The sequence below is a fragment of the Hemiscyllium ocellatum genome, chromosome 6 (genome assembly GCF_020745735.1).
Source record: "Hemiscyllium ocellatum isolate sHemOce1 chromosome 6, sHemOce1.pat.X.cur, whole genome shotgun sequence".
Taxonomy (NCBI): Eukaryota; Metazoa; Chordata; class Chondrichthyes; order Orectolobiformes; family Hemiscylliidae; genus Hemiscyllium; species Hemiscyllium ocellatum.
Genome location: NC_083406.1, coordinates 121,333,326 through 121,359,014, shown reverse-complemented (window position 1 = coordinate 121,359,014; position 25,689 = coordinate 121,333,326). Strand labels below are relative to the sequence as shown.

Genomic DNA, 25,689 nt, shown 5'->3' with positions numbered 1-25,689 from the left:
AAGTGCTGCCAAGGTTGTGTGTTCTGTTGGGCTGAATGTCTGATCCAAATGAATACAAGAAGACATGTACACTTCAATGTGAAGCAAATTTATTATCTCCATCCAGTTAACGTATCTCAGAGACATGTGCAAACTAATCTTAGAATCCCTACAATGTGGAAACAGGCGCTTCGGCCCAACGAGTCCATACCGACCCTGCGAAGAGTCTCACTCCCAAACCCATTACTCTATATTTGTTCCTGACTAATGCTCCTAACCTACACATCCCTTTACACTACGGGCAATTTAGCATGGCCAATCCACCCTAACCTGCACATCTTTGGATTGTGGGAGGAAACTGGAGCACCCGGAGGAAACCTACGCAGAGACTGAGAGAATGAGCAAACTCCACACAGACAGTCACCTGAGGCTGGAATCCAACCCAGGTGAGGCAGCAGTGCTAACCACTGAGCCACCGTGCTCATCTTAATGAGTGAGTCTATTAGCTGAAACTACATTCCATAGCTATGCATAGAAACAAGTGTATCTTACACTGCCTTCCAACCACTGGGGGCTTTGATGATGGTGCCTTTTGGAGATCTCTCTCAAATTCCATGGAACTGTTTTTGCAAACATTTCACCTCCTCCAGACATTCCATTTTTCAGAAAACGAATTGAAAACCTTTCCAGGTGGCTTCGTGTTAACTACAGAAAAGAATGGGTTCCCATGGACAATCAAGCTGATATCGTTCCCTCCCAGCCCAAAATAGGCACTTATTTTAACACCAGACCTATTTTTGTATCTGTTTCCCACTTTGCTTCAATTGCTCAATGCCATGAGCAATAATTAACCGTTAATGGTCTAGTTTGAAGGTGTCATTTTTAAGCCTAACACTACACCATGATGACAGAGAAGGAAGCTGAGTCACTCGAAGGTTTTTTTCAGGAAGAGGTACTGAATAAGCTGTGGATAATGAAAAGTTGAGAAGGCACTGGGAGTATATGAGATGCATCGAAGATATTGAAGGAAGTGAGAGTAGAAATTACAGAGGCACTTTCCACAATCTTTCATATAGCCTGAGAGCTGGAAATTTGTAAAAAATATGTTGTAAAGATAGAGTAAGCAATTATAGACTGGTCAGTTTAACTTCAGTACTGGAGAAATTGTGAGAAGCAATTATTTCGGACAATTAAGAATCACATTGATAAAGGTGGATTAATTCAGAAGAACCAGCATGGAATTTGTTGAGGGGAAAATCATCTCTGACTAATTTACTGAAGTAATTCACCTCGTGAGCCCACCAAAGCCTGTTCAACCATTTACAAGGCACAAGTCAGCAGTGTGATGGAATATTTCCAATTGCCTGGATGAGTGCAGCTCCAACAACACTCAAACAGCTTCAACGATATGCAGGTTTGGGTGGATTGGCCATGCTAAATTGCCCCTCAGTGTCCATGGATGTGCAGGTTAGGTGGATTAGCCATGGAAAATGCCATGTTACAGGGAATAACGTAAGGAGGTGGGTCTGGGTGGGAATCTCTTTGGAGGGTCTATGTGGGCTCAAATTGCCGAATGGACTGTTCCCACACTGTAGGGGTTATATGACCCGAAGTTTGACACTATCCAAGATGAAGCAATGTGATTGACAACGCATCAATAAACACCCCCTTCCTCCACCACCGATGCTCAGTAGCAGACAGTATGTATTATCCTCAATGATCCTCAGACAGAACCTTCCAAACCCATAAACACTTCCATCTAGAAGGACAAGGGCAGCAGATGCGTGGGAACACCACCCCCTGCAATTTTCCCTCCAAGCCCCTCACCATCCTGACTTGGAAATATATCATCGTTCCTTCAGTGTCACTGGGTCAGCCTTCTCAACCTCTTCCCTAACCTGAGGCCTGGTGGCCCTTGGGTTAAAACATCACCAGTCGCTTCTCTCTCTAATGAGAGAGCAGCCCCTTTGGTCTGGTGAGACTATGGAGACAACAATAACTGGGTCAGAATAACTGGAATTCCCTCCCTAAGGACATTGTGTAGATGTACCTACATCAAATGGACAGGAGTTGTTCAAAAAAGCAGCTCACTCCCACCTTCTCCAGGGCAACGAGGGACAGGCAATAAATGCTGGCCCAGCCATTAATGCCCACATTCCATAAGTGCAAAAATAAATGCTTCTTTGTAGAGGTATCCGAGAGGGTTGATGAGAATGCTCACAGACTATCGAGAAGTGTATGATACAGTGCCACACAGCTGTTTGAGGAAAATTAGAGCTAATGGTATAAGAGAGACAGGAACAAACTGGATACAGAACTGGGTAAAATCACCGCCCCGTGGCCCAACATTTCAACTCCCTCTCCCACTCTGCCGAGGACATGGAGGTCCTGGGCCTCCTTCACCGCCGCTCCCTTACCACCAGACGCCTGGAGGAAGAACGCCTCATCTTCCGCCTCGGAAACTTCAACCCCAGGGCATCAATGTGGACTTCAACAGTTTCCTCATTTCCCCTTCCCCCACCTCACCCTAGTTCCAAACTTCCAGCTCAGCACTGTCCCCGTGACTTGTCCGGACTTGTCCGACCTGCCTATCTCCTTTCCCACCTATCCACTCCACCCTCTCCTCCCTGACCTATCACCTTCATCTCCTTCCCCCACTCACCCAATGTACTCTGTGCTACTTTCTCCCCACCCCCACCCTCCTCTAGCTTAGCTCTCCAGGCTTCAGGCTCTCTGCCTTTATTCCTGATGAAGGGCCTTTGCCCAAAACGTCGATTTCGCTGCTCGTTGGATGCTGCCTGAACTGCTGTGCTCTTCCAGCACCACTGATCCAGAATCTGGATACAGAACTGTTTGAATGATAGGAAACAGAGAGTCTCGGTCAGTGGGCATTGTTGTGATGGAGGAAGGGTTGTAGTGGAGTTCTCTAGGACTCAGTATTTGGGTCTTGCTTTTCCTAATCGATATTAATGATCTGGATTTTGTGCAGGGGACAGTTTCAAAGCTTGCAGATGATTCAAGACTTGAAGGAGGACAGTGTGGAACTGCAGAGGGACGTTGCCAAGTTGGTTGGAGTGGACTGACAGATGGGCAGACAGGGTTCAGTGCAGAAATGTTTGTGGTGATACGTTTTGGTGAAATGAACATAGAGAGACAGTATGAAACAAAGGGGGGGGGTGGAGGAGAAAGACAGAGGTAATTAAAGGTAGCAGGATAGGTGGACAGAGCAGTTAATAAAGCATAGAGTATTCTCAACGTCATTAACAAGAGCATAGAATCCAAGGCGGAGATGTTGAACTTGAATAAGACACTTGTTATAGACCTCAGCTGGAGGATTGTATACAGGTGTGGGGTTTACATTCCTATCCCATCCATCCCCATCAGGAAATGCACTGGGAGAGAGCACAGAAACAATTTACCAGAGTAGTTAAAGGATGAGAAACCTCAGTGATGAGGAGAGATTGAAGATATTGGGACTGTTCTCCTTGGAGAGAGATTGGCTGAGAGGAGGTCTGCTAGAGGTTTTCTGAACCTTGAGCAGGCTGGACGGAGTAGACAGGGAGAAGCTGCTCTCAGCTGTAAAAGGAACCGGGTGTAGATGTAAAATGAAGTGTCAATGAAGCAAGAAAGGTGTGGGAAAAGACTTTTCACTCAGTGAGTAGTTAGGATCTGGAATGCCCTGCCTGGAAATGTGGGGGAGGCAGGTACAGCTGAAGAATTCAAGAGGGGCATTTTGTAAATAGAAAGAGTCTGTCTGAATTCCGGGAAAGAGGCAGGAGATTGGAGCAAATTCAAAATGTTCAGAGAGCTGGTGCAGACATGATAGATCAAATGCCCACCTCCTGCACTGTAACAGGGCTGTTGTTCTATGACTCTGGCCTGATACCTGAGAGCAACGTGAGCAAAGTAAAACGTTCTGGTACCTTCTCCCTTTCTATTTTCACTAAATCCATTGCCTTCACCATCTCTACGTCGACTGATTTTCTCAGACTCCCCTTCCTTAGTAAACATTGACATAAGATATTCAGTAAGTATTTTAGGTTTGCTGTGTAATACATTGATCTCTAAGCACACAATGTCCTATTAGTGGGGCAGTGGTAATGTCCCTACCATACCTTTGCTCCAGAGCTGTATAATACCATCATTGACCAGCTTGATTAGAAAAATATCTTTGTCCCTGGATTGTTTATCTCTCTGCTACTTACACGTTGGTATATGTTTGAGTTCCTTCTGATGTTAGTTCGTGATCTAGTCTCATCCTCACTCTTTATTTCTCTCTCCTTATGTCTCACTTCTGTCTTCACCTCCTTTCCAACACAATGTAGGTGAGCCTTCTTCTTACTTGGAGAATTCATGTGACAAATGTCATACGCCCTTTTTATTTTTTGTTTTATTATGATCACTATTTCCCTTGTCACGTGGCACAGGATTTTTTCCATGGAATATATAAGTACTCGTCGATTCAGGCAGTGCAGAAACAGACCCTTCAGCCCAACCAGTCCGTGCTGACCATAATCCCAAACTAGACTAGTCCCAGCTGCCTGCTCCTGGCCCATATCTGATTAGATTAGATTCCCTACAGTGTGCCCTTCCATACTGACCCTCCAAAGAGTAACTCACCGAGACCCATTTCCCTCTGACTGATGCAGCTAACACTACAGGCAATTTAGCATGACCAATTCCCCTAACTTGCACTTCTTTGGACTGTGGGAGGAAACTGGAGCACCCGGAGGAAACCCACACAGACATGGGGAGAATGTGCAAACTCCACACAGACAGTCACCCGAGGCTGGAATCGAACCCTGGTCCCTGGCACTGTGAGGCAGCAGTGCTAACCACTGAGCCACCGTGCCCTCTCCAAACCTTTCCTATTCATGTCCTTATCCAAATGTCTTTTAAACATTCTAACTATACGCACATCCATGATTTCATCTGGCAGTTCATTCCACACATGAACCACCCTCTGTGTAAAAGATTTGCCCCTCATATCTTTTTTAACTCTCTCTCCTCTCACCTTAAACATGTGCCCCCTAGTCTTGAAATCCCCCAACTTAGGCTAATGGTAATTATCTTTTTCCTATCTATAGCCCTCATTATTTTATAACCTTCTATCAGGTCGCCTCCCAACCTCCTCCGTTCCAGTCAGAAAGGTCCCAGCCTATCCAGCCCTTTCTTTATAACTCAAACCTTCCATACCCGAAAACATCCTCATCTTGTATTTACGTTTGTAAAGTGCCTATTACAACCTCAAGACTTTAAGTTCCATTCACAGTCTGTAGGAACACCTTGACAGCTTGCTGGCTTGGGCTCTGTTAAGTAATATTTGTGGCACATGATTATCGATGGGGATGTTATTCACACACAGGGAACCTTGTGTGTGGGAAGTTGGTTATGAGAAGGGGACTGGGGTACAATAACAGAGAGGTTTTGCCACAGTGGTACAGGGCACTGGTGAGACCACGTCTGGAGTACTGCGTACGGTTTTGCCACAGTGGTACAGGGCACTGGTGAGACCACGTCTGGAGCACTGCGTACGGTTTTGCTCTCCTTGTGTAACGAAGGATGTAACTGCCCCAGAAGCAGTTTAGAGAAAGTTCACTAAGCTGATCCCTGGAATGGGCTTTGGGACGGGAGGTGTTGGACAGTATTAGATGCATTGAGCAGTGAACTGAATCAATATGAGAAAGATATGGACAGATATGGTTTTGACAGCAAGGGTGGAAGCAGGTAAGTGTGAAGCATAAATACTGGATGGTTTAGTGGTTAGCACTATTACCTTGCGGTGCCAGGGACCCGGGTTTGATTCCAGCCTTGGTCACATGTCTACGTGGGTCTACTCTAGGTGCTCTGGTTTCCTCCCACAGTCCAAAGACGTACAGGTTAGGGTGGACTGACCATGCTAAATTGCCCATAGTGTCCAGGGATGTGCAGGCTTGGTGGGTTAGCCAGGAGAAATGTAGATTAATAGGTAAAGCTTGGGTCTGGGTGGGATACTACTTATAGAGTCATAGAGCTGTGCAGCACAGACATACACCCTTCGGTCCAACCTGACCACGCCAACCAGATATCCCAACCCAATTAGACCCACTTGCCAGCACCCGGCCCATATTCCTTCAAACCCTTTCTGTTCATATACCCATCCAAATGCCTCTTAAATGTTGCAATTGTACCAGCCTCCATCTATTCAACCTCTCCCTGTAGCTCAAACCCTCCAACCCTGGCAACATCTTGTAAATCTTCTCTGAACCCTTTCAAGTTTCACAACATCTTTCCGATAGGAAGGAGACCAGAATTGCAAGCAATGTTCCAACAGTGGCCTAACCAATGTCCTGTACAGCCGCAACATGACCTCCCAACTCCTGTACTCAATACTCTGACCAATAAAGGAAAGCATACCAAACGCCTTCTTCACTATTCTATCTGGTCAAAGCACAGCAGGCCAGGCAGCATCTCAGGAATAGAGAATTCGACGTTTCGAGCATAAGCCCTTCATCAGGAACGTCGAATTCTCTATTCCTGAGATGCTACCTGGCCTGCTGTGCTTTGACCAGCAACACATTTGCAGCTGTGATCTCCAGCATCTGCAGACCTCATTTTTTACTCACTATTCTATCTACCTGCCACTCCACTTTCAAGGAGCTATGAACCTGCACTCCAAGGTCTCTTTGTTCAGCAACACTCCCTAGGACCTTACCATTAAGTGTATAAGTACTGCTAAGATTTGCTTTCCCAAAATGCAGCACCTCACATTTATCTGAATTAAACTCCAATTTGGAGGGTCGGTGCAGGCTTGATGGGCTGAATGGCCTACTGCTGCACTGTATGGATTCTATGATATACCAGCATGAAGCTTTTGGGCTGAATGACCTGTTTCTGTCCTCTGAATATTTAACAAAGTAATTTTAAGACCATAAGAGATAGGAGTGGAAGTAAGGCCATTCGGCCCATCGAGTCCACTCCGCCATTCAATCGTGGCTGATGGGCATTTCAACTCCACTTACCAGTATACTCCCCGTAGCCCTTAATTCCTCAAGACAACAAGAATCTATCAATCTCTGCCTTGAAGACATTTAGCGTCCCGGCCTCCACGGCACTCTGCGGCAATGAATTGCACAGGCCCACCACCCTCTGGCTGAAGAAATGTCTCCGCATTTCTGTTCTGAATTGACCCCCTCTAATTTTAAGGCTGTGTCCACGGGTCCTAGTCTCCTCGCCTAATGGAAACAATTTCCTAGCGTCCACCCTTTCCAAGCCATGTATTATCTTGTAAGTTTCTATTAGATCTCCCCTTAATCTTCTAAACTCCAATGAATATAATCCCAGGATCCTCAGCCGTTCCTCATATGTTAGACCAACCATTCCAGGGATCATCCGTGTGAATCTCCGCTGGACACGTTCCAGTGCCAGTATGTTTTGTTTTGTTTCATTTTTCAAGCACAAACAGCTTTTGAGAAAGTGGAGAACAAAAGAAACTTCTGCATTTGTAATTTGAGCTTTTTGCAACCTGAGATTGTCCTGACAGACAAATCCATCCAAACAATCTAATTAATGTAATCACTGTTCACTCCCAGGTTTGTAAATCTTTGGAATTCCGTACCCCAGAGGGTTGTGGAATCTCCATCATTGATTGTACGTGAGTGCCGAGTTAGGTTTTTGGTTTCTCAGGGAATTGAGGAATATGAGAAGTGGGCGAGAGAGTAGAGTTGAAACCCAAAATCGGCCACGATCACACAGAATGATGGAGCAGGCTCGATGGGCTGAATAGCCTGCTGCTATTGCTATTTCTTGTGTTCACTGTTACCATGTAGGAATTATTGCAGCCCGTAGTTCACAGCAGGTTCATAGAAATGTGAGAATGAACGGTAGTCAGTTCCTCTGACATTGTTAAAAATCACACACCAGATTATAATCCAACAGGTTTAATTCTTCGAGTAAAAAATGAGGTCTGCAGATGCTGGAGATCACAGCTGCAAATGTGTTGCTGGTCAAAGCACAGCAGGCCAGGCAGCATCTCAGGAATAGGGAATTCGACGTTTCGAGCATAAGCCCTTCATCAGGAAAGGGCTTATGCTCGAAATGTCGAATTCCCTATTCCTGAGATGCTGCCTGGCCTGCTGTGCTTTGACCAGCAACACATTTTCAACAGGTTTAATTGGAAGCACTAGCTTTCGGAGCGCTGCTTCACAACCACCTGAAGTAGGAGTGTCGCTCCGAAAGCTAGTGCTTCCAAATAAATGTGTTGGACTGTAACCTGATGTTGTGTGATTGTTAACTCTGTACACCCCAGTCCAACACCGGCATCTCCAAACCTCTGACATCGGCGTGAGAAAGAGATCGTCAGGGAGACCTCCCCTCATCCTCCTCTTCACATCAGAGGTTGTTGTGGGATCTTTGGCAGACGGAGAGGGCAGGCGGTACCTCTGTGTCATTGATGTAATTTCAGAACTGATGCTATTGGCTTTCATTTGCTCTTGCAGACAACCAGCTCCTGATGAAGTCCAACATTGTTCAACTCTGGAGAGACCAGCACTTAGCGGCAACTCCCAGGTAAACATTGCCATTTTATTTCTGATGAGGGTAGGTTCTGACTGAAGACTGACATTTTGAGCTTGTTAGTAACTCCGCAATGATACCTTCCCCATACCCAGCCTCTACTGCCTTTCATCCCAAACGGAATGGCGCAGTGTTCTGGGCATTTAAGGATGTAGCAACAGGAGAACTCAACTCACCCCATCCCGCCATCCAATTGCATTTCATAAAGTTAATTCTTTCATGTTTGAAGTGAGAGGCTTGCTGGACCCATTTCTGGCTCATCCACATTGCTGTGGGTCTGGAGTCAAATGTAGGTCAGACCCGGTAAGGAGGGCAGATTTCCTTCCCTAAGGGGCATTATGAATCAAATGAGTTTTTACAAAAATTGACAATAGTTGCATGGTCACCATCACTGAGACTAGCTTCCTAGACAGAAGACAGAGGGTGGTGGGAGAACACTGTATGTGTGCAGTGGTGTACCACAGGGCTCCTTTCTGTTTGTGATATTCGTAAAGGATGTCAACTAAAATTTGTTGGTGGAATGATAATTAAGTTTGTGGCTGATACAAAGATTATCTGGGTGGCTGGCTGTTTGGAGGAAGGTGTTAGGTTACAGGAGGGTTGGTCAGATGGACAGATCAGTGGCGGACGGGATTTAATCTTGATAATTGTGAGGTGAGGCACTTTGGAAGAATTAGCAAGACGAGGGAGTACTCAGAGAAAGGCAGGGCACAATGAAGCTCAGAGGGATCTTGGGGAGTTGTCCACAGATCCCTGAAGGTGATAGGACGGGTCAATCGGCAAGTTAAGAAGGAAAAAGTGTTACTTGCCTTTATCAGTTGAGGAGAAAGTGAGGACTGCAGATGCTGGAGATCAGAGCTGAACATGTGTTGCTGGAAAAGCGCAGCAGGTCAGGCAGCATCCAAGGAGCAGGAGAATCGACGTTTCGGGCATGAGCCTTTCTTCAGGAATCTTTATCAGTTGAGGCCCAGGTTCGAAGAGCAGGAAGGTTGTGTTGGAGCTGGGCAGGTCTTTGGTGAGGCCCAAGCTGGAGAGCTGTGTGTGGTTCTGGTCCCTGCATTATAGGAAGGATGGGATTGTACTGGAGGGGCTGCAGAGGGGATTGCCCGGGATGCTGTCTGGGATGGAGCATTTCAGTGATGGAGGGAGACTGGATAAACTCGGGATGTTTTCTTTTCAGCAGGGAATACTGAGGGGGATCTGATCGAGGGGTATAAGATTGTGAGAGGTGATGGACAGGGGGTAGGAAGCAGCTGTTCCTCTTAGGTGAAGGGTCAATGACAAAGATGGGGAGGGGGGTTACTTTTAAAGTGAAAGGCAAGAGGTTTATAGGGAATTGATTAATTTTTTCATCAGAGGGTGTTGGTAATCTGGAACCTACTTCTAGGAGGATAGTTGAGGCAGGAAACCTCACAATCTTTAAAAGGTACTTGAAATGTCAAAACATTCAAAGTGATGGGCCAAGTCACCAAAAGTGGGGCTAGTTGTAGGTAGTTTGGTGGCACAGACCAGATGGGCTGAATGGCCTCTTCTGTACCGTGTGACTCTATGACTCTGAGCCCTTAGAGAAGGTGCACAGGAGATTCACTGGAAAAGTACAAGGCCAGATGGATTTCATGGCCTTGTGAGGGCTTTGGTGAAACTGGGATTCTCCTCCTAGACCAGAGAAGGTTGAGGAGAGATTTCATCTCATTTACCCAAATCTGGGGGAAATGGGGCATCAAACAGAGGTGGAGAAGAGCTGGCTAAGATAAACTTTGACAAGAAGATGGGTCCTAAATTAAAGATTCAGGCTCCATCGCCAGTCAATGGGAATACCATTAAATAAAGCAAAACTTGAAATTAATGTAGAAATTGCTGGAGAAACTCAGTAGGCCTTGCAGCATCTGTGGAGAGAAAGAGACAGCGTTAATGTTTTCAGTCCAGTATGACTCTTGAAACAGTCATGACAGGATTTCAGGAATTTTCTTTTTGTTGTTATTTATTTTTCAGCCTATCTCCCGAACCCCAGAATGTGGTAAGCTTACAGAGCAGACATCGAAAGGAACTGATCGAAATGTATCAGGCAAATGGAGAGGTGAGTTAGTTTGGTATGCTTTCCTTTATTGGTCAGTGCATTGAGTATAGGAGTTGGGAGGTCATGTTACGGCTGTACAGGACATTGGTTCGGCCACTTTTGGAATACTGCATTCAATTCTGGTCTCCCTGATATTGAAAGGATGTTATGAAGCTTGAAAGGGTTCAGAAAAGTCTTAAAAGGATGTTGCCCTCAATAACAAGTATATCATTTTGGATACTGTTTGTAGAGTGATTTACCGGGATAAGCCATGGGGTACAGGTCTCTGGCACAGAGTCTGTCCCTGTTGCTCAGAAGGGAAGGGGGGAGATGAGCAGAGCTTTAGTCATTGAGGACTCCATAGTTATTGGGACAGATAGGAGGTTCTGTGGGAATGACAGAGACTCACGGTTGGTGTGTTGCCTCCCAGGTGCCAGGGTTCGTGATGTCTCAGATTGTGTTTTTGGGATCTTAAAGGGGTAGGGGGAGCAGCCCCAAGTCGTGGTGCACATAGGCACCAACGATATAGGTAGGAAGCAGGATGGGGATGTAAGGCAGAAATTCAGGGAGCTAGGGTGGAAGCTGACAGCTAGAACAAACAGAGTTGTTATCTCTGGTTTGTTACCCATGTCATGTGCTCATGAGGCGAGGAATAGGGAGAGAGAGAGAGAGAGGAGTTGAACACATGGCTACTGGGATGGTGCAGGGTGGTGGATGATGGGAAATGTTCATCCTGGAGTTCAGTTACTAGTGGTGTACTGCAAGGATCTGTTTTGGGGCCACTGCTGTTTGTCATTTTTGTAAATGATCTGGATGAGGGCATGGAAGGATGGGTTAGTAAATTTACAGATGACACTAAAATCGGTGGAGGTGTGGACAGTTTGGGAGAATGTTGCAGGTTACAGAGGGACATAGATAAATTGCATAGCTGGGCTGAGAGGTGGCAAATGCAGTTTAACGTGGAAAAGTGTGAGGTAATTCACTTTGGAAGGAGCAAAAGGAACACAGAGTACTGGGCTGATGGTAAGATTCTTGGTAGTGTGGATGAGCAGAGAGATCTCGGTGTCCATGTTCATAGATCCCTGAAAGTTGCCACCCAGGTTGATAGGGTTGTTAAGAAGGCATACGGTGTGTTAGCTTTTATTGGTAGAGGGATTGAGTTTCGGAACCATGAGGTCATGCTGCAGCTGGACAAAACTCTGTTGTGGCCGCAGTTGGAGTACTGTGGACATTTCTGTGCTGCATTATAGGAAGGATGTGGGAGCTTTGGAAAGAGTGCAGAGGTGATTTACTAGGATGTTGCCTGGTGTGGAAGGAAGGTCTTATGAGGAAAGGTTGAAGGATTTGAAGCTGTTTTCATTAGAGAGAAGAAGGTTAAGAGGTGACTTAATAGAAACATACGGAGAGCCTTTTTCCTTGGATGATGATGGCTAGCATGAGGGGACATAGCTATAAATTGAGGGGTGATAGATATAGGATAGATGTCAGAGATGAGTTCTTTACCCAGAGAGTAGTAGGGGCATGGAATGCCCTGCCTGCAACAGTGGTAGACTTGCCAATTTTAAGGACATTTAAATGGTCATTGGATAAACATATGGATGAAAATGGAAGTGTAGATTAGATGGCTTCAGATTGGTTCCACAGGTCGGTGCAACATCGAGGGCCGAAGGGCCTGTACTGTACTGGAATGTTCTATGTTGCCATTGTTGGAGGATTTGAGCTATAAGGAGAGACTGAATAGGCTGGGGCTTTTTTTCCTGGAGTGTCAGAGGCTGAGGGGTGACCTTTTGTGAAGGTTTATAAAATTAAGAGGGGCATGGATAGGATAAATAGAGAAAGTCTTTTCCCTGGGGTGGGGGAGTCCAGAACTCGAGGACACAGGTTTAGGGTGAGAAGGGAAAGATATAAAAGAGACCTAAGGGGCAACTTTTTCGCACAGAGGGTGGTGCGTGTATGGAATGAGCTGCCAGAGGAAGTGGTGGAGGCTGTTAAAATTGCAACATTTAAGAGGCATCTCAGTGGGTATATGAATAAGAAGGAGACAGAGGGATATGGGCTGGGTGCTGGCAAATGGGACTAGATCAGGTTGGGATATCTGGTCGGCATGGACGAGTTGTACCGAAGGGTCCGTCTCTGTGCTGTACAGCTCAATGACTGACTGCGGCGGTAAACAATTAGCAAAAATAAAATTTGAGGTCAATCAAACCAAGTCTCACTGTGGAATCTGTCTTGAAATGATTCAGGCCGGTATTCCGTCACCAAGTCATCCTTTATTTTCATTTGCACGGTACATGAACTCTGACCAGCCAGCTCAAAGCCAGTCCATGGAGTCTGTCAGACAGAGCTGCCTGACTGGCCCAGGTTAATAACCTGAATCAAGAATCTCATCATCAATGAGATCCATTGACCCAGTGCGTTCCAATTACTGTTACCATCAGCAGGGATCAGGACAACGCTCACTCGTGCAGATTCTCTTTTGAATTCTTTTCCACTCTCTGTTCCCCCTTATGCTTCTTTGCTTTCTCTGTCACATAGACTCTATGAATTTCTTTGTAATTTCTCTGTCTCTCACTCTCGTATGTACCTGCTCTTTCTCATGCGGTCCACCCTTGTTTCTGTATCTCACTGGCCTGCTTTTCGGTTCCATTGATCTCTCTCTCTCCCTCTGTCTCTCTCTCTCTCTCTCTGTCTCTGTCTCTGTCTCTCACTCTCTGTCTCTCTGTGTCTCTCTTTCTCTCTCTCTGTCTCTCTTTGTGTATGTCTGTCTCTCTCTCTCTCTGCCTGCCTGTCTCTCTCTCTCAACATTCACACTCTCTTGACATTCCCTCTCTCCCTCCCCTCTCTCTCTCGACATTCTCTCTCTCTTTCTTTCTGTCTGTCTGTCTGTCTGTCTGTCTCTCTCTCTCTCTCTCTCTGTCTCTCTCTTCTCCCCCCCCCACCCCACTTTCAGCATACTCTCTCTCTCTTCTCACACTTTTGTCCTTTCTTATGAATTTCCTTTTCCATTGGTACTGAATGTCTTCTGTTTGTGATCTCTGGTTCTGACACCTTTTCTAAAGTTTTCCCTGTCAGAAGCTTCATAATGTAAAGCCCTCTAATTAAGATCATCCTTTCGCCTCCTGTTGTTTCTGTAGGAAAAGTTCTCTTTCTGGATAGATATTCCCCCATTTTCTAATTCAGACAGAGCTAACACCCTTTAGAACTGAGATGAGGAGGGATTTCTTCAGCCAGAGGGTGGTAAAACTGGAACTCATTACGACAGAGGGCTGTGGAGGCCAAGTCACTGAGTGTATTTAAAACAAAGATAGGTAGGTTCCTGATTAGTAAGGGGTCAAGGGTCACAGGGAGAAGGCAGGAGAATGAGGTTGAGAAACATATCAGCCATGATGGAATAACGGAGCAGAATCGATGGGTTGAATGGCCTAATTCTGCTCCTATATTTTAAGATCACAGGATGTGGGCAATGCTGGCAAGTGCAGGACTCATTGCCATCCTTAACTTCCCCTGATCTGAGTGCCTTGCTCAGCCGTTTCAGAGGGCAGTTCAGAATTGACTGTGGGGCTGGAGTTACGCACAGGCCTGACCAGGCAAGGACAACAGATTCCCTGAGTGAACCAGATGGGTTTCGATGATACTTTCATGGTCACCATCTCAATTCCAGGTTTTATGAATTGAGTTTAAATTCCACCATCTCCCGTGGGTGGGATTTGAACTTGTGTTGCCCGGTCATTAGCCTGAGCTTCTGTGTTGCTGCTCCATTAGTAATACCACTGCACCATCACCAGATATCTGTCAACAGATGAGTCAAGAGTTTATTCTCTGAATGACCCACCTCCCTTTAACAAACGAACTTGCACACTGACATCTCCCTCTGGCACATTCTAAGGCTGCTCTTGTAGGTTTTCTGACAGAATAGGAAGTTATGTTTGTTGCATATAAGACAAACAGAGTCTATCTCAGTTCCACTTCTGCTATCTGAATGTTTTATGAAGCAATTTCCAAAGTTGTGGGACAGCTTTCAAAGCTACACTTCCTTAACTTAAGGACTGAATTGTCCTTTAATGTCCACTCAGTTCCTCATTCTCCAACGATACTGCTCAGTGATGTGCTTCTTCAGTGTTGCTTGTTACAATATCCACCACAGGGGAAGGACATTCAGCCCATCCTGCCTGGGACAGTCTTCAGAAGAGCCTTGTTCAGGTGTTATGATTAGATTAGATTCCCTAAAGTGTGGGAACAGGCCCTTCGGTCCAGCAAGTCCAAACCGACCCTCCAAAGAGTAACCAAAGAGACCCATTTCCCTCTGACTAATGCACCTCACACTATGGGACGATTTATCCTGGCCAATTCACCTGACCTGCACATCTTTGGACTGTGGGAGGAAACTGGAGCACCCAGAGGAAACCCACGCAGACACAGGGAGGATGTGCAAACTCCACACAGACAGTCACCCGAGGCTGGAATTGAACCTGGGACCCTGGTGCTGTGGGGCAGCAGTGCTAACCACTGAGCCACCGTGCCACCCTCTATCTCTACTTAGCAACCTTTTTTTCTTGTTTTAGTTCATTCATGAGATGCTGGTGTCACTTGCTAGGCCAGCAATTTGTTTTTATTGCTGTGTGTATGGAGTCACGTGTAGGCCGGATTAGGTGAGGATAGCAGATTCCCTTCACTTAAAGGGATTCGTGAATGAGATCACACAAATCCCTACTGTGTGGGAGTAGGCCATTTGGCCCATTGAGTTCACACCAACCCTCTGAAGAGCATCCCCCCTGAGACCTGCCCCACACAATCAATCTGGCCTACACATCCCTGGGTACTAGAAGCAATTTAGCACGGTCAATCCACCCTAACCTGCACATCTTTAGATTGTGGGAGCACTTGGAGGAAACCTGCATAGACACGGGGAGAATGTGCAAACTCCACACAGACGGTCGCCCGAGGCTGGAATTGAACCCAGTGCTAACCACTGAGCCAGCACCGTACTGTCCATTGAATTCATGGTCATCATTAGACTTTTAATTCCAGATTCTTATTAAGTTCAAACTCAACAGTCTGCCATGTTGGGATTCAAACCTGCCTCCCCCTTTTTCAGTTTCAATCTTCTCATTCGTGGCCCCTATTCGTGTTAACACTGCGAAGTCGCAGAGAGAAGCTTGGCTCACTCGAGTCGAACTTTTTATTTTACATTGTGGAAGTGAGTTTCTGAACACACTCCCCAGGTGTGTGCATGTGTATTTTTTAACATCCAGAATGTATATCCTTTTGGAATATAGAAGAGTGAGAGGCGACCTTATTTAAACACATCAAAACTTTTGTACCTAAAACAAAGAATTACGGATGCCGGAAATCTGAAACACAAGCAGAAATCGCTGGAGAAACTCAGCAGGTCTGGTAGCATCTGTGGAGAGAAAGCAGAGTTAAGAACAGCATTTCATTTTCTGCTTGGGGACCCTGCAGTTTTCAGGACTGGATATCGAGGTCATTAATCTTCAGATCTTCACCTCCTTCCATGTCCTTTACCCACCCCACCCCTCAGGCCCTGTCCTGTCTGTTTTCACTCATTATCTCTGTTATCAGCTTTTTTTTCTCTCTGGCTAACTATCATCTGTTGATTTGTCATCCTCTCTCTCGGGGCTCCATCTCTCCTTATCTTCTCACTCCTTGGTTCCACAGCCCCTGTCTTGGGCACATGTACCTTTTTAAGAGCTGCTATCACCTCTGATCAAGGGCCAACGGGCTCTGAACTCTCCCCACACGTGCTGCCAGACCTGCTGAGATTCTCCAGGGACTTGATAGGGGCAGATGTGGAGCGGTTGTTTGTCCTGGTGGGAGAGTCTAGCACCAGAGGGCATCAACTCAGAATAAGGAGTCACCTTTTTAAAGACAGAAAAGAGGAGGAATTTCCTCTCTCCAAGGGGAGTGAATCTGCGGAATCCTTTACCACGGAGGGCTGTCGAGGCTGGGTCACTGAGGATATTCAAGGCTCAGAGAGAGAGATCGTTAATCAGGAAGGGAATCAAGGGTTATGGGGAAAAGGCAAGAAAGAGGAGTTGAGGATTATCAGATCAGTGACAATGTCATTGAATGGGGGAGCAGACTTGATGGGCTGAATAGCCTACGCCTCATGCATCGATGAGCAGTCCAGTTGAGGATGGAGTTCTCCTGCTCCTTCGGCAGCAGGGTAGGATCGACAAGACAGGGGATCACTCCCCCTCTCCACAGTTTTCTGTTTCACTCTTCATTTTTTTATGCTCCCTCCCAACACCCCACCCCCTCAGCTCGCACAGGAGGTCTTCAGTCTGAGCAAACAGCACCAACACAGAGAAGTGGAACTCCAGGTCAGTCACAGCAGGTGAGAACAGTCACTGGGTTTCCACGTTTCTGTGGGGGATATCTGCACGTGTGTGACGATGCTGTAAACCATGCTGCAATCAGACAGGGCAGCTGGGGCGTGGGACACTAACACAGAGAAAAGGAACATTACAGGATCGAATCTCCCTTATAGGCCATGTCCACACAATCCAGGCTGACTCTCCCAGTGAAGCACTTGAAGGGGTCCCGCACTGTCACAGGTTCAGTGCTGAGGGTGTGCTGCACTGTCACAGGGTCAGTGCTGAGGGTGTGCTGCACTGTCGGAGGGTCAGTGCTGAGGGAGTGCGACACTGTCGGAGGGTCAGTGCTGAGGGAGTGCCGCACTGTCGCAGAGTCAGTGCTGAGGGAGTGCCGCACTGTCGGAGGGTCAGTGCGGAGGGAGTGCGACACTGTCGGAGGGTCAGTGCTGAGGGAGTGCCGCACTGTCGGAGGGTCAGTGCGGAGGGAGTACTGGACTGTTGGAGAGGAAGGCTTAATATCGCAGAGTGCCTTAAGCACCACACAGTATCATGTGAACAAAAGATTTGGTATCTGGAAGGATTTAGCTTGATATCAGGTCCTGGTCATTGTCTCTGTAACGATGTTTATTAATTCAGAGTTACTTAACAGATTGCTAAACATCCAGTAAAGTTTAGCTTGTTAACTGCTTGAGACTGGTTTAGTTTGATGAGGAAATGGTTTGCTGTCTGACACTTGGCCAGTTGAGGCCTGTTGGTCCCTCCATATGTGCAGTCAGCTGGTTCACAGTGAGAGTACAGGCCCCTGTCTCACTGTGTTTACAACAGCATGGAGCAGAGCAGCCCCCCTTCCACCTCGCGTTTGTTCACCGTTATGGCAAAGATGATCACATGCTTCATGTGCATATTAACTCTTGTATCTCCTACGCCCTTACATTAATACCCTGTTAGAAAAGGACATCTTTGTTTTAATGCACTGTTGTGAAATGTGCGACACAAATTCTTTCTCTCTTGTTTATTCTTTCTCTTTCTCCATTTCCCTCCACACTTTGTTTCTCCTCTTCCTCTCCATCTCTCTCTCTCTCTCTCTCTCTCTCTCTCTTTCTCTCTCTGCTTTGTATCTCTGTCTCTTGCTTTTACTCTCTCCATCTTGGAATAATGTGTTCAGTTCTGGTCACCCTACTATAGGAAAGATACAGAGGCTTTGGAGAGGGTTTGAAAGAAGGTTTACACATAGAGTTGTGAATGTATGGAATGTATTGCCAGCTGTGGTGGTGGAAGCAGAGTCATTGGGGACATTTAAGCGACTGCTGGACAAGTGCATAGATAGCAGTGAGTTGAGGGGTGCGTAAGTTAAGTTACTATATTTTACGTTAGGATTAAACCACGGCACAACATCGTGGGCCAAAGGGTCTGTTCTGTGCTGTACTTTTCTATGTTCTATCTCTGTTTGTTCCCCCCAATTTGCTCATTTGACGTCTCCATCTCTTTTTCTCTGTTTCTCTTTCCCAGTGATTCTTTGTCCCAGTCCCTTTCTCTCTAGTCCTCTCTCTCTTTCTCCCCTTCTCCCTGATTGCTAAATGTATTTTCTCTTCCTTTGTTGTTTCTTTCATATTTCTCTCCCTCTGTCCCATTTTGCTTCCTGTCTTTTATCTTTCTTACTCTCTCTCGTGTCTCTCACTTCCCCATCTCTCCCTTTCTCTCCCTGTCCCTTTTTACTCCCTGTCTTTTATCTTAGTCTTGAGAGTGTGTTGCTGGAAAAGCACAGCAGGTCAGGCAGCATCTGAGGAGCAGGAAAATCTATGTTTTGGGCTGGAGCCCTTCATCAGGAAGTCAGCGCATTCCTGATGAAATGCTTTTGCCCGAAACATTGATTCTCCTGCTCTTTGGATGCCGCCTGACCTGCTGTGCTTTTCCAGCAACACCAGTCTCAACTCTGATCTCCAGCATCTGCAAACCTCACTGTCTCCATTTTATTTTAGTCTCTCTATCTCTCTCCCTACTGCTTGCTCTCTACCTCTCGCTTCCTCTCTCTTGCTCCTTGTATCTCTCTCTGCCTCTGCCTCTCTCTCTCTGTGTCTCTTTCTTTCTCCCTGTGTATCTCTCTCTCTCTCTCTCTCTCTCTCTCTTTCTCTCTCTCTCTGTCTCTCTTATCTCTCTCTCTCTCTCTCTCTCTCTCCCTGTCTTTCTGTGATCTCTCTCTCTCTCTGTATCTCTCTCCAAATATATAATTTCTCTCTCTCTTTCTCTCTGTGTATCTCTCTCTCTCTCTCTGTCTGTCTCTCTTATCTCTCTCTCTCTCTCTCTCTCCCTGTCCTTCTGTGATCTCTCTCTCTCTCTGTATCTCTCTCCAAATATATAATTTCTCTCTCTTTCTCTCTCTCTCTCTCTCTCTCTCTTTCTCTCACATCTCCTGCCTTCTCTCTTCCTCTCTATCCACTTTCCCTCTTTTCCTTCCTGTCTCTTTCTCCCTTTCCTACAGAGGGATATTTCACTCCCTGGGTGTAGGGCGTGCCATTCTGATGTTCCCTGCGGTAACTGTCCACACTGTGTCTAGGTTGGTGGAGTTGGAGGTGAAGCTGTCTGAGCTGGAGGGAGAGCGGGAGCGATTACTGCAGCGATTCGAGGAATTGGAGAAAGCCAATGCCAGGGTGAAGGAGGATTATGATAACCTTCAGCAGCTTTACCGTTCGCAGTGGGAGCAACTCCTGAAGCGGGAGGTGGAGGGAACAGAACTGATCCAGAGCATGATCGACATCAAGGTTCAAGCAGCGAGAGACCTGAATTATCGGAACGAGAAGCCAAAGAGGTAACGGAGCTGAACTACTGACTCGCTCAGAAAACAGGCAAACATAACATTCATTCCATTGTTACCCACTGGCAGCTGTCTACACGGCACATGGTGAGATACAGAGTAAAGCTCCCTCTACACTGTCCCCATCTACCACTCCCAGAATGGGGACAGCACGGGGTTAGATACAGAGTAAAGCTCCCTCTACACTGTCCCCATCTACCACTCCCAGAATGGGGACAGCACGGGGTTAGATACAGAGTAAAGCTCCCTCTACACTGTCCCCATCTACCACTCCCAGAATGGGGACAGCACGAGGTTAGATACAGAGTAAAGCTCCCTCTACACTGTCCCCATCTACCACTCCCAGAATGGGGACAGCACGGGGTTAGATACAGAGTAAAGCTCCCTCTACACTGTCCCCATCTACCACTCCCAGGATGGGGACAGCATGAGGTTAGATACAGAGTAAAGCTCCCTCTACACTGTCCCCATCTACCACTCCCAGGATGGGGACACAATGGGGTTAGATTCAGAGTAAAGCTCTCTCTACACTGTCCCCATCTACCACTCAGGAGAGGGACAGCATGGGGTTAGATACAGTGTAAGGGCCCTTCTACACTGCTCCCCCCCCACCAAAATCAAACATTGTTCCCCTGCATGATATTGTGTCTTTTGAAAAATCAAGTGTGTTTGTATGGTTTCCTTGTAAAAGATCACTGTGTAGTGCTGGGGCTGGTGAGTGTTCTGTCTATCTTTCTCAGGGTCCAGGCGAAGAACTTGGAGAAAGACCTGGCTGTTGTTTCCCGGGTTCCCATCTCGATGGACACGTGAGTGAGGCCTGTTTTATTGAAGAAAGACTGCATGCTCCTCCATCCACCACACGGCTATTATTGTGCTCGACATCTCTGATTAGGCTGTAATACAGAGATGGCCATTCGGCCCATCATACCTGTGACTGCTATTCTGAACTGTTCTCTGATTCCCTGCTCTTTCCTTCCAACTTTGTTTTATTTCCCTTTCCAATAACTTTCAGAAAGGTGGTTCCTCCAATTGGCACCTTGTGATCTGTGATATCTCTCAGGGATAGGGTGTGTTAAAAAGGGAAGGGATGGCTGATTTCCTTCCCTGAAGGACATTAGTGAGCCAGGTGGGTTGGACAATCGCCAGTCATTGGTATGAGTCTATTTTGTATGTGTTAGGGTCACAGTTATTCACATTGCCATTATCCATATCGTTAATAAGTAGAGAAAGTCATGTATCCAAATTTACTGATGACACAAGATTCGACAGTATTGTAGACAGTGTTGATGATAGCATTAATTTGTAAAATTTCGGGTGGCACGGTGGCTCAGTGGTTAGCACTGCTGCCTCACAGCACCAGGGACCCAGGTTCGATTCCAGCCTTGGGCAACTGTCTGTGTGGAGTTTGCACATTCTCCCCATGTCTGTGTGGGCTTCCTCTGGGTTCTCAGTTTCCTCTCACAGTCCAAAGATGTGCAGGTCAGGTGAATTGCCCAGGGATGTGTGGGTTAGGTACATTAGTCAGGGCTAAATATAGGGTAGGGGTAATGGATGTGGATGGGTTACTCTGTGGAGGGCCTGTTTTCACACTGTAGAGATTCTATGAAAATAAAGGGATGTGTAGCTATTTTCCCTGGGGTGTCAGCAGCTATAAAATCATGACAGTTGAATAGTTAAGGTACTTTTCCCTGGGGTTGAGGAGTCCAAAACTAGAGGGCATAGGTTTAGGGTTAGTGTTGAAAGATTTAAAAGGAACCTAAGGGGTATTTTTTGTTTACACAGAGGGTGGTACGTGTATGGAATGAGCTGCCAGAGGAAGTGGTGGAGGCCGGTACAGTTACAACATATAAAAGGCATCTGGATGGGTATATGAGTAGGAAGGGTTTGGAGGGATATGGGCCAAGTGCTGGAAAATGGAACTGGATTAATTTGGGATATCTGGTTGGCATGGATGGGTTGGACCGAAGGGTCTGTTTCAATGCTATGAGTCCTGGTGAAGGGTAAAACTGTAAGTAAATGTGAGATTATTCATCTTGGACAGACAAAGGATAGATCAGCCTCGTTTGGACTGAACCCCACTGTGTGACTCTTGCTCAGCAGCATCACCAACAGGCCCCATTAAGTACTGCAGGCACCAGGTCGTACCTATTACACTGTAGATGGATTGGAATGGCTGATTATTCTTCATGGGATTGGGCATCGCTGGCTAAACCAGCATTTATTGCCCATCCCTAATTGCCCAGAGAGCAGTTAAGAGTCAACCACATTTCTACAAGGTCCGGAGTTAAGTGTAGTCCAGACCAGGTACGGGATGGCTGATTTCCTTCCCTGAAGGACATTAGTGAGCCAGGTGGGTTGGACAATTGCAAATAGTTGGTATGAGTCAATTTTTTATTTATTCCACATTTTTTTCTGAATTTGAATTTCATCATCTGAGGCTAGCATGGTGGCTCAGTGGTTAGCACGGCTTCCTCATAGCGCCAGGGACCCAAGTTCAATTCCAGCAATGAGTGATGTCTGTGTGAAGTTTGCACCTTCTTCCCATGTTTATGTGGGTTTCCTCCGGGTGCTCCGGTTTCCCCCCTCCATCGAAGGATGTGCAGGTTAAGTGGATTGGCCATGCTAAATTGTCCATAGTGTTCAGGGATGTGCAGGCTGGGTGGGAATGCGATGGGAAATGCAGGGATAGGGTAGGGAGGTGGTGGGTCTAGATGGTATGCTCTTTGGAGGATCAGTGCAGACTCGATGGGCTGAATGGCCCGCTTTCACACTATAGGGATTTGATAATCTACTATAAGAAATAGGAGCAGAAGTAGGCGATTCGGCCCCTCAAGCCTGCTCCTCCATTCATGCCATCATGGCTGATCATGAAGCCTGAGCTCAGTGGATGCTGATTGGTCAGAGTGTTGCCAAGCGGAATGTGACCCGGTTTGGCAGTCTCTTTCACAATGATACAGGTGCTGTGTTTGCACCTACGCTAGAAACCACTGTACACATCGGGGCTCACACTATGTTTTTATGTGCTAGATTTGACTCATTCACACACTGGACCTTGACATCCTGGTCTGAATGGGTGCCTAATGTCATCACTCTGGTTCAACAATCTTTCCATGATACATTTGCCATTTTCTTCCCAATAACACTGCCCCTGTTGACAATGCACGATTAATTGGCTGTGTGTTGTTCCTGATTAGGTCACGTAACAAACTCTCCTTTGAATTTCAGAGATGTCTTTCAACCAGTGCAGAAAGTGCCCCCCGAGACAGCCAAGCACCAGGAGATCAAGATCTTCAAACCGTTTCGGAGTTCTAGGTAAGGTCGGGATCTTCCTCTGCGGTTTTCATCCAATCCAGTCTGAGGCTGGGGTCCGGAGAGTGCTCTGGCTTGGTGTTGATTAAGGCGATGATCCCAGCTGGATCTCATTGAGTTCTGGTGATGGAGGGTTGGGGAGAAATGGAGGGGATTTGATTTCTAGCTTCCAATGTAAGAAAATGCTGAGGAGGAGCTGGAGAAAGGCACTTGGTCTTGCAGCTCTGTTCAGCATCTCAAGTGGATCCTCTACCTAAACCTTGACTTTCTCATCTTCCTGGTTAGTGGAATGGTACTGGATTAGTAATCCAGAACCACAGGCTTATGTTCTGAGGTGCTGGTGTTGGACTGGGATGGACCAGGTCCAGGTTTAGACATGCGTGAGTTGTGTTTCTGTGCAACACTTCACTCTCAGTGGCCAACTGGGTATCATTTTTTGACGTCCATTTCTGAGTGTCCATCTTTACCTGAAGTCCGTATGGTGAAAGTTAGGGGTATGATATCCTGACTGGGTGTGACGGAGATTGGTGTGATGGAGACCTCTTAAGTGAGGTTCTTGATATTTTTATGTCTTTTGCCAAGATGTGGGCCAGATGATAAGATCACGTCCAGGTTGTTGATGGAAGACAGTTCACTTCCTTTTCAGTGAACATGGAGACTTCTCTTCAAAGGGAAAGAGAGAACAAAGATCACAGGAACTCTAAGAGAAAATGTGGACTGCAGATGCTGGAGATCAGAGTTGAGAGGGTGGTGCTGGAAAAGCACAGCAGGTCAGGCAGCATCCGAGGAGGAGGGGAATCAACAATTTAGGCATAAGCCCTTCATCACTGGGACTGTCTACTCTACTCCCAGTTCCATGTGATCTGACATTAGCAAGTGTAGCTCCTGAAGCAGAGCCTAGTAGCTATTTTCACAATAAATGTCTGGCCTAGATCTGACCCCAGACCCACAGCAATATGGTAGACTCTTAACTGCCCTCTGGGGCAATTAGTGATGGGCAATAAATGCCAGTCCAGCCAGTGACACCTGCATCCCTTGAATGGATCCCTTTAGCTCCGAGATAGGACCAGCAATACTCCTAACTGCTCATTGAGAACCATCGAGTCATATAGTGGTCCTCCAGCCCACCATGTCTGTGCTGCCAAAGCTGCACTCAGTTGATGAATATCAAGCAGGAGGTATGTTGCCATGGATTTCTGTTTCCCACCTTTATCAGGAAACATATGGTAGAAGCTTAGTTTGCACACTGCAGTGATTGGAATGAGGGTCAACTGGACCTCTTTGATTATGAGGTCCTTGATTGGGGTTGTTAACCTGGGCTGAAAATGTGTTGCTGGAAAAGCGCAGCAGGTCAGGCAGCATCCAAGGAACAGGAGATTCGACGTTTCGGGCATAAGCCCTGAAGAAGGGCTTATGCCCGAAACGTCGAATCTCCTGTTCCTTGGATGCTGCCTGACCTGCTGCGCTTTTCCAGCAACACATTTTCAGCTCTGATCTCCAGCATCTGCAGACCTCACTTTCTCCTCGAAGTTGTTAACCTGGGCCAATCAGGGAGCCCAGGCAGACAGAAAATAAACAGGAGTCCACATACATATGTAGATTAATAAAGATACCTAGATTTTTGAGTTGATCTTGAAATAAATAAACTGAACAAACTGAATTACAACAGATACAACATTTAATATAATAAATCCATCCACTAAAAAAAAGGAGTCTCACTGTGTCTCACACCTGCACACACACAGCATGGGTGCTGGGGAATAATAAGCACTACCACAGTTAGGCCGTAGTGTGGGGGTTTAACAAAAAGAAATTAACAGGAGTCTCAGGAATTCCCCTCATTTGGCTCTGAGCTAGCTGGTCAAAGTACACTTACTGTGCTCGTATACATAAAGGGTGACTTGGTGACAGGAGAGAAAAAAAATCAACAGGAGACTCAGAGAGTCTCCCCATTTTAGGGACTGGCTCTGAGCTGGCTGGTCAGAGCCTGTGTACCTGTGCACATGTAAATACAGGATGGCCTGGTGTCAGATTACAGGCCTCTGTACAGGTATTTCACGCACCTTTGAGTTTAGAACGTCAAAGAGTGCCGAGGTCAAAGAGTTTAAGTTGATTTGTAGGTTTTGAAGGGATAGGAAAGAAAGAAATGGCTTGCTCAAGGCAAGGCTTAGGGTGAGGAGGGGGTAGTGGAATCCAGGATGGGGGGTGGGGGTGGGAATGGGGGTCAAAACCTCCAAATTGCAGCCAGACTGTTCAGGAGTAATGGCAGGAAGCAATCCTTCAGTCAAAGGCTGGTGGGAATCTGAAACTAGATTCCCCACCAACCAGCTGGTGATTGATTAGGGCTTTCCAGAGTGACTTCAGTGGATTTTTTTTGTGTGTAGATTTAAAGGCATATTGTGGATTGTAGAGCTGAGGTGAGGCATTAGAGGCTGAGGGAGAGACATGATGGGGACACAGAGAAGCTGAGGGGGGGGGGGACCTAATGGAGGTGTGTGCGAATATGATTGTGAATAGAGAGCGGCTATTCCCTTTGGCTGAGGGGTCAATCACAAGGAAAGGGGCACGAGATTCAGGGGATTTGGAGAAAAAAAATGTTTCACTCAGCAGACGGTGGGAATCGGGAATGCCGTAAAATTTACAAT

At 46.6% G+C, this 25,689-nt stretch overlaps 1 protein-coding gene across 4 annotated transcripts in view; it reads left to right on the top strand.

The window, feature by feature from the left end:
- Positions 1-25,689, top strand: part of LOC132816570 (autophagy-related protein 16-like) — a 97,648-nt gene that overhangs the window by 10,888 nt on the left and 61,071 nt on the right. For 3 of the 4 annotated variants that reach the window (XM_060826342.1, XM_060826340.1, XM_060826339.1), the window contains exons 2-7: positions 8,457-8,526; positions 10,525-10,609; positions 16,870-16,943; positions 19,478-19,729; positions 20,476-20,541; positions 22,961-23,047. In XM_060826342.1, the coding sequence (XP_060682325.1) occupies positions 8,457-8,526; positions 10,525-10,609; positions 16,870-16,943; positions 19,478-19,729; positions 20,476-20,541; positions 22,961-23,047 (634 nt within the window). Of the gene's footprint in view, positions 1-361; positions 426-8,456; positions 8,527-10,524; positions 10,610-16,869; positions 16,944-19,477; positions 19,730-20,475; positions 20,542-22,960; positions 23,048-25,689 lie in introns of those variants that run through there. The other variant, XM_060826341.1, reaches the window with a different exon arrangement.